Below are 9842 nucleotides of genomic sequence, written 5' to 3'. Positions count from 1 at the left end.
TAGCACCTTAATGAACCAGTATCTAACCGAACAACCGGACACTACCCGAAACATCAAATTTATACTAGAAGCACTGTTTTAACATTACCAAGCTAGTTATGATCCCCAAACATCATAACACCTCGTAAAAATATCTGGTAAACTAAATCCTAACTAGTCTACCACCCCCCCCCCACCTATAATCGGCCAACTAAGCATGGCCCACTAGAGATTTTATTTGGTTAATTTATTAGATTGTGTTTCCACTTTAATAAACATATTACACACTAGTTAAAGTAATGGTGGAAGATTATAAGTAAATCCCTAAGTTCATAACCTTCATTTCACCCATTCATCACGAACACAACTTCTTCTCCTTCCTTTCCCTTACCTCACGGCCAAGAACAACACACACCCATCTATCATCTTCAATCATCTTCCACCTTTTTTTACATATATACAAAGGTATAAGAAGGCATACAAAGAAGCTTGGAGCTTTCGGAAGTTGAAGGACCTTCAGCGTTTGCTTTTATCCACTCGTTTTCTCCTCTTGATCATCCCTAGCCTTGAGCTAGTGGTAAGAACCATGATCTTGCTAGTTTACTTCTATTTTAAGTGGTTAAAAGATGATACAAGAAGATAAAACATGAACATAAGCTTAAAATTATAAGAAATCATGAAGAAATCAAGTTATTTATGTGTTGTTATACTTGATGATTGTTGTTTGCGTGTGTAAATGATGTAGATCATCATATGATCTTGCTAGATCATGATTAAAAACATGATATGGCAAGATGAGAGGATGATTATGTTAAGAAATCAATAGATCATCCTTATGTAAATCATGAACTTGAAGTATAAATTGGTTTTCATTAATAAAAGTGACTAAATATATATTTAGGAAAATATATATTTAGAAGACACCATGTGTGTGATTATTTGTATACTTTGTGTATTAGTTATATTATTTTAGAACTGAAATAATATAACACATCAAAATACCAAGAAATTACAATCCAAAATCTTACCAAAAATCTCAAAGAATAATTATACAAGTTACACACAAAATATTGGAGATACCGAACAAGAGAATGTAACTTACAAAATATTCCGAAACTTAATTCACAAGTATTTTTTGGTAAATAATATTTTGGACACAAGGAAATGAAAATATGATTTTTATGATTGTCACAAAGTTATATCATATTTTGACATGAAGGAAATATATGATTTTTGGTGAATAAAAATGTATATATATTTACTTGGAATTTTTAGAATATATATTATTTTTGGGAAATATATATATTTTCTTGAATAAACTGGAATACATTATTTTGGATAAAAATAAGTTTATATATTTTCTAAAGTTAGACTTGAAAATATATTATTTTTGGAACTTATATGAAAATACAAATATTTTTGCCAAGTGAAAAATTATAAATAATTTTTTCTAAGTAATATTTCTTGAATCTATATTTTGGAAATATATATTGGTGGACTTTCATTAGAAATAATATTCCGGAAAGTTTAATATAAATTTAAGTATATGAATACTTAATGAATACAATAAAGATACGTATTTTCGTACGTATAAATACACTCTGGAATACGACACCAATACATGACAAAATATACAAGTATAAGAATACGAATACAAAAACACCCATCCTTGGGAAGGAAATACATGTATAATTACGTGGAAAGTGTCAAGTTAATATATTGTTATAACTATTATCCCAAAATTTAATAAATATAATTCAAGTTAAAATATTTTCTATTTTAACAAATAATTATATAACATGGGATAATGTTGAAGATACAAAGAACATAACTCAAGACACTAACTAATACTAAATCATGGCACGACCCGATCGTCTAATGGACCGTAGTACGCATGTAGGTAGTCTTAGGTTCTAGAAGAAGCTTTGAGTTACATTGGATACAAGGAACGCAAAATAGTGAGTTCATGTTCCCCCTTTTTCTTTTAACTGTTTTCAGTCTTATAACTTCGGGAGTGAAGTACATGTTACATACTATTTATAAACATTTTGATTTGGTATGGTTAGCTAAGGAAGGGTACTGCTTGATCATGTGAGTGGTGCCGTGGTGGGTATAACACTTAAGGCCATTAATCCTCGTTGTAGGACCGAGGGACATGAGTGATAGATCTATTTGGGTGTACCGAGCCCCACCCATGAGTCCGTCGAGTGGACCATGTGGTGACTATGTCTTATTTCCGGAGACAAATTTGCTAGGTTTGAGTTCCCTGCATCACTTCACACATATCAATGGCCTTGCAAACCATTGGTGATCTGTTTTCCTTGTTGCTTTCATACCAGGGTTTTCAAGTACATACAAACATACTTACAAATGTTTCAAAGGTTTATTCACAAACACACACATGAACTCGCTCAACTTTTGTTGATGTTTTCAAACTACATGTATTTCAGGAAATTAAGTATGGATCTGGCGGGCGTTGGAGTTTACAAGTCAAGTCTCTAATAAAAGGTGTCATCCGAGGTCGAACGGTGGGTTATGTATTTTATCTTGGATAAGATACATGGCTCGAAACCTAGTTTGGTTATGTCTTTTGTGAAGTCCAGTATGGAACTTTATGCTTTGGTAGTCAAGTGTTCTAAACTTAAAGTCTTAGTTTGATGTTAAACAATGACAGTTGTATTATTTTGAAAACTATATATGGATGAACATCTTGGTATTTTCATATAGTTGTTTGTTATGGTTGAATGCAATGATATTAGGCAAGTCACACCAAATCACGCTTCCGCAAAAGTCAGGGTGTGACATTCTCCCCCCAAAACATATACAAAGCAGTAAAAAGAAGGAGGTTTAGTGACACTCACCTTTGGGTGCTTATTTTAAATAGCGCAATCTGTAACATCCTGAAATTTATAAAACTTAAAATCAGAATAATAAAATATTAAATAAGCAAGAACAAGCTAACTAGGAATCCATAACCCAGTTAGTTACTAGTCTTGAGATGACAAATAACAAGGTTAAAACATCTAAGTTAATAGTAAAATAAAACTTAGGGGCTTGAATTTTCAAATATGAAACTTGAAAGATTAAAAGAGATAATTAACACCAAACACACACTTAGTGTGTGTGTCTAGTCGATCTCAAACACAGGGGGCGAACCAGACTTATACATCAAACCCTAAATCCCACAAAAACTCACAAATTGGAAGCCTAAATCAAGTCCAAATCAAAAATTGAATACATATTAGTGATCACCTCGATGAAGGGATCATAAGGTGTGTGAAATTCTGATATTTGGTTCCACTTCAAATTTTAGATGAACTCATGAGTTTTGAAATTGAGCATGCATGATTGTTGTGTCAATGAAATTAGAAGCGAATTGATGTCTAGAGATAAACCCTAGATGATTTTTTGTTAAAATCTAGCATTATACTTGCGGGGTTTATAATCACCATTGTAGGTGATTAGTGAGTTTGTAGAAACTAAATAAACACTAGGATTATAATTTTTATTCTAGTGAAATCTGAATTCATGTGGTAAATTCTGAAATTTTGATGTTATAATTTAGTATAGATTTGCTAAATTGAAGTTGATTTAGATGGAAACAACAAGTCATGAATTTTGTATTGGTTATGTAAAAATCTGACCCGCAAGGTGTTTGTTAAAACGCCCAAGTGAGGATTGAAATGTTAATAATCGGACAAAAACGCAGATTCTGATATCATAATGAATTATGATAAATGATTGTAAAAAAGGGTTCTGAATTTGTTGTGAAGGGAACTCTTTAGGTAAAGAATCCGGATCGTCAAGCGGACAAGCTAGAGGTGATACACGATTGAAGGGTGTGCTCTAAAGGTACGCGACTTATGGTTTCATTACATTATGTTTAATTGTTAGCTTTAGCTTGTTATATTGAAATTTGGCAAAACGAGGAAACCCGTTAAGTTACGGAAGTGACGAAGTGCCATAGACAAATAAAATAGGTCAAATCATGTATTAGAAATAGAGTTTGGAATGTTTCGAAATGGTGGTCTCCATTCGGCATCCAAACGGGTCAAAACAAGTTGAATTGTAAATGTCGAAGCCAATGAACATCAAATGTTGATTGTTTATAAACAAAGCGTAAGCCGTGTAGCGAACACGCTAAACTCGTTGTAAAAAAATGAATGAGCCCTTGATATGGGAATTAAAGTTTGAAATTTATGCTTGTTAAATAGTGTTAAAAAGCTTGTTTAAATCCTTAAAACAAGCATGACGATTATTGCGTAAGCAACCCTCGGGAAGGAAGTGAAACGTCATAGTCGGAAAACCCGGAATTGGGTAAATGGGTTGTAGATATGAGATGATAATAAAACAAGTTGTTGAACTTGTAAACAAACGGGTCAAATAAAGCAAACATAACCCGGGTAACGGGAACGTAAGCTATATGAATAATGGATCCGAGTAATGGATGATAGCTTAGACATGTTAAGAAACGAACCCCAAGCGATTAAAATGAGTTTTGATAGGTTTGGATGTAAATTGGGTGAAAAATAAACGTGCAGAGTTGACACGGCTGGGTGAACTTTTGACACGGCCGGGTGAAGGGGCTGTGAAAAATACATGTTTAGCTGACACAGCCGAGTGAACTTTTGACACGGCCAGGTGAAGGGGCTGAAAACAAAAATATAATTTCTTGTGTTTATTTATTTTGTTCAAATGCTTTGATTTCTAATGATTTAAATAAATTGTATGATAGGTAAAGATGCACTTTAGACCTCGGAGGATGATCAAGACATATCAAGAACCAAACACACCAAACAAAGCTTCCGCATTTTGTCTATTTTGTTTTAGTGACATGTAAACACTTGAAATTATGTTTTGCAAGTTTATTTAGTAGGATGTAGACTTGAATGTTATGATCAAGTATGATCTTAAAACTAAAAAGATTTTTGTAAACTCGATTTTTTGTACTAAATGCATGTTATATATTATTAATTATGTCCTTTAAAGATGGGTGTTACAAGTTGGTATCAGAGCGCCAGGTTGTTAATAAAGTGTGTTCGGTTCAAGCTTGATCAAGCATCCGGTAAGAGTTAACCGTTTTGAATAGACCAAGTAAATATAGAAATGAAACATGAATTGGCATGCACGAAAAGAGTGTGTTAACACACTCAAACACGGGAAGTGCATTAAACAACAACGGTTGATGCAAGTTACGAACTTGATTAAGACAAAGCAAGTAAATCATTTGTTATAATAACGGTTAATGTAAACATTTCAGTATTAAAGATAACGGATGGAGGTAACGACGATGCGGTGCCAAGAGTCACCGAGCAAATGAGAGAAGTGATTGCCGAGGAAGTTGGAAAGGCAATCGAAAATAGTTTGTCCGGTTTTATCGATAAGATCCGAAACACGGTAAACTTGGTAGTGGATGAGAGAATCAAGAAATTGGAAGATAATGCCAATTTAGCAAAGGAAAAGTCCGGAGGACGAAAGCTTTGTTCATACAAAGAGTTCATGGCGTGCAAACCGCTAGTTTATAATGGGGAGGTCGACCCGATAGTTTGCCAACGATGGCTAAGCGACATCGAAGGAGTGTTTGAAAGGACCCATTGTGATACAGATAACTACGTAGCCTATGGTACGGGTCAATTAAGGGGTCAAGCGAAAGTTTGGTGGGATAACAAGAAGAAAGAAATTGGAAGTGATGCGGCTAAGGCTATGACATGGGATGAATTTAAGACGACGTTTCTTAAACATCACAGTCCCAAGGCGATCATTATTCGAATCAAAGAAGAGTTCATGCAACTTAGGCACAAGGGTGAGTCCATAGACAAAATCACGTGAATGTTTATGGATAAGATGAAGTTTTGTGACGAATTGGTGACAAATGAAGAGCAGAAGATATATTATTACTACAATATGTTGAGCGCCGAGTATAGGGAGTTTCTGACTCCTTCAAAATATGAGACCCTTACCGAGATCATAAATGTTGCTCGGGAATGGGAGATTGAATTGAAAAAGCAAGTTGAACGGGGCGAACGAAGGGCACATGATGTTAGTCCAAGCCCTACTAAGAAAGCATGAACGAATGAAACGGGGAAAATATGATGCAAAAGGCGGGTCGCCAAGTTGTAAAATCTGCGGAAAGGGTCATAAGGGCGAGTGTCGCTTCAAGGATAAACCTCGCCCCATATGTCGGAAAACGGGGCATATGGCTTCATCATGCCCGGAAAAACTGACGGTTTGCTACAATTGCTATCGAACGGGTTACAAGAAGTCGAAATGCCCTGACCTAGTGGGAAAGAAAGACGGGCAAGACACGAAAGGTGAAGCCCCAAAGGCAAAGGCTAGATCTTTTCACCTAACTGCCGCAAAAGAGAAAGTAGAACCCGAAGTGGTTTCAGGTATATTTGCTATAAACTCGATTCCTGCACGTGTGCTATTTGATACAGGTGCGAATAAATCCTTTATTTCATATGGGTTTATTCTACATCCTTTATTTGTTCTAACTAAGCTACCTATGCCCTTAGAAGTAGAGATAGGTAATAACAAGAGTTTTATGTTTTGTGATGTATGTCAAAATTGTAAATTGAGCATCGATGACGAAGAGTACTCAATAGACTTAATCCCAATGTTGATGGGAAAATTTCAAGTGATCGTGGGTATGGATTGGCTGTCCCGATATCACGCAAAGGTAGCATGTTTCCACAAGGAGATAAAATTGACGTCTCCTAGCGGAAAGCACATTACTATATACGGTGAAAAAGGGGGTAACTCGGTGGTATGTACAATGCTAGAAGCTCACAGACTTATGAAACATGGATGCAAGGCATATATGGTATACGCAAGTGAGTCGGAGAAAGAATCCCTAAAAATCGGAGACGTGCCGGTGGTACGTGATTATGAAGATGTGTTCCTAGAAGATTTACCGGGAATACCACCAGAACGAGAGGTAGATTTCAGAATCGAACTGATTCCGGGCGCAAAACATGTGGCCAAGGCGCCGTACCGGCTTGCGCCGTCAGAGCTACAAGAATTGATGTCTCAGATCCAAGAACTGCTCGACAAAGGGTTTATCCGACCGAGTGTATCCCTGTGGGGCGCACCGGTACTATTTGTGAAAAAGAAGGACGATAGTATGCGCATGTGTATTGACTACCGAGAGTTAAACAAACTCACGGTGAAAAATCGATACCCACTTCCAAGAATTGATGACTTGTTTGACCAGCTACAAGGAGTGTGTTGGTTCTAAAAGATTGATCTCAGATCGGGTTATCACCAGTTGAAAGTCAAGGAGGAAGACGTACCGAAGACGGCCTTTCATACGCGGTATGGGCATTATGAGTTCCTTGTAATGCCCTTTGGGTTGACTAATGCACCCGCGGCTTTCTTAGACCTCATGAACCATGTTTGCAAACCTAGGCTGGATAAGTCGGTAATCGTATTTATCGATGACATTTTAGTGTATTCGAAGAATGAAGCTGAGCATGTGTATCATTTGCAAGAAGTGTTAGAGACACTCAGACGAGAAAAGTTGTATGCAAAATTCTCAAAGTGCGTTTTCTGGTTAGGAGAGGTGCAGTTTCTCGGGCATATCATTAGTGCCGACGGGGTACTAGTGGATCCGTCAAAAGTAGAAGTTGTGTCAAAATGGAGCACTCCAAAGAATCCCTCAGAAATCCGAAGCTTTTTAGGGCTCGCGGGATATTATCGGAGATTCATACAAGATTTCTCCAAAATTGCCTTACCGTTGACCAAATTGACTCGCAAGGAGGAAAGATTTGTATGGGGCATCGAACAAGAGAAAGCCTTCCGAACACTCAAATAAAAGTTAACTCACGCTCTGGTGTTAACGTTACCGGAAGGAGGTGACGACATGGTGGTTTATTCTGATGCATTGCATTCGGGGCTCGGATGTGTTTTAATGCAACGAGGCAAAGTTATAGCCTATGCCTCGAGGCAACTGAAGATCCATGAAAAGAAGTACCTGACTCATGACCTGGAGCTGGCAGCAATGCCGTAAAAATATGGAGCCATTACTTGTATGGGGTAAAACGTACTATCTTTACCGACCATAAAAGTTTGAAATATTTTTTCGATCAGAAGGAATTAAACATGAGACAGAGGCGATGGTTGGAAACAGTCAAAGACTACGATTGTGAAATACACTACCACCCCGGGAAGGCCAATGTAGTGGCGGATGCATTGAGCCGAACGACAGACTATGCCCCGATTCGGGTGCAAACGATGCAGCTTATTGTGACCTTGGGCCTACTAGAACGAATCCGAGAAGCACAAGTCGAAGCGGTGAAGGTGGAAAACTGGAAGAAGGAAAGAATAGTCGGTCAATTCAAAGATCTCGTAGATGGCAACAACGGTTTGAAAACACGTTTCGATAGAATATGGGTTCCTAACTCGTGTGGAGTTAAAAAGCTTCTACTTGATGAAGCTCACAAATCCCGTTATTCCATTCATCCGGGAGCGACCAAGATGTATAACGACTTGAAACAAAACTATTGGTGGCCCGGAATGAAAAGAGATGTAGTAAAATACGTGGAGAAATGCTTGACATGTCTAAAAGTCAAGGCAGAGCACCAAAAACCATACGGTAAACTCCAACCATTGGAAATTCCGGTTTGGAAATGGGAACACATTACAATGGACCTATTAACCAAAATACCAAAGACGAACTCCGGATTTGACGCGATATGGGTAGTTGTTGATAGATTGACAAAGAGTGCTCACTTTATCCCGATACGCGAGACTTATACGTCAGAAAAGATGTTGGAGGTTTACACTAATGAGATAGTGGCACGCCACAGAGTACCGGTATCCATCGTGTCTGATAGGGATACCCGATTCACTTCAAATTTTTGGCGAGATTTCCAAGAGCAAATGGAAACCAAATTATTCATTAGCACTGCGTACCATCCTTAGACAGATGGGCAGAGTGAAAGAACAATAAAAACGTTGGAAGACATGCTTTGGGCATGTATTATTGACCTCGGGGGTAGTTGGGATGTTTATCTACCATTGGTTGAATTTTCATACAATAACAGCTACCATGCTAGTATCAGGATGGCACCGTACGAAATGCTGTACGGTAGGAAATGCAGGACTCCATTGTGTTGGGGTGAGGTGGGTCCATGTGAACTTGCCCATAAAGACATAGTTCGAGCCACTAATGAAAAGATTGATGTGGTTCGGGCACACTTAAAAGCGGCTCAAGATAGACAAAAGTCATATACGGACTAAAGGAGAAGACCGATAGAGTTTCAGGTTGGTGACAAGGTCATGCTTAAGGTGTCCCCATGGAAAGGGGTTATCCGGTTTAGAAAAACAGGAAAATTAAGCCCGAGATTTATTGGGCCTTTTACAATTGTCGAACGAGTAGGAAAGGTAGCCTACCGCCTTGAACTACCGGGGGAATTAAGTGGAATTCATAGCACAATTCATGTGTCACATCTTCAGAAATGTCTAGCGGACGAAATAGCTTATATCCACTACCATGATATCGAGGTGGATGATAGCCTTAACTATGTGGTGAAGCCGATTGCGATTTTGGACCGTAAAGTGAAAATCTTAAGGAACAAAGAGATCAATCAAGTAATGGTCAAATGGGAACACAGGAAGGGTTCAGATACCACATGGGAATTCGAAGAGGATATGCAACGACTCTACCCAACATTATTTGGTACGTAATTCAGTTTCGGGGAGGAAACCCTTTTAAGGGGGGTGGACTTGTAACATCCCGAAATTTATAAAACTTAAAATCAGAATAATAAAATATTAAATAAGCAAGAACAAGCTAACTAGGAATCCATAACCCAGTTAGTTAATAGTCTTGAGATGACAAATAACAAGGTTAAAACATCTAA

The 9842-nt window shown here is 37.6% G+C and overlaps 1 protein-coding gene across 1 annotated transcript; it reads left to right on the top strand.

The window, feature by feature from the left end:
* Positions 1-6052: 6052 nt before the first annotated feature.
* On the top strand, positions 6053-9219 carry LOC110870180. Its single transcript, XM_022119383.1, has 2 exons — positions 6053-7035; positions 9024-9219. The coding sequence occupies exons 1-2, from the start codon at positions 6053-6055 to the stop codon at positions 9217-9219; spliced, it is 1179 nt and encodes a 392-aa protein (XP_021975075.1).
* Positions 9220-9842: the final 623 nt, after the last annotated feature.

The sequence above is a fragment of the Helianthus annuus genome, chromosome 8 (assembly GCF_002127325.2).
Source record: "Helianthus annuus cultivar XRQ/B chromosome 8, HanXRQr2.0-SUNRISE, whole genome shotgun sequence".
Classification (NCBI taxonomy): domain Eukaryota; kingdom Viridiplantae; phylum Streptophyta; class Magnoliopsida; order Asterales; family Asteraceae; genus Helianthus; species Helianthus annuus.
Note: the sequence above shows the minus strand (reverse complement) of the source record. Positions and strands in the feature narration are given on the sequence as shown.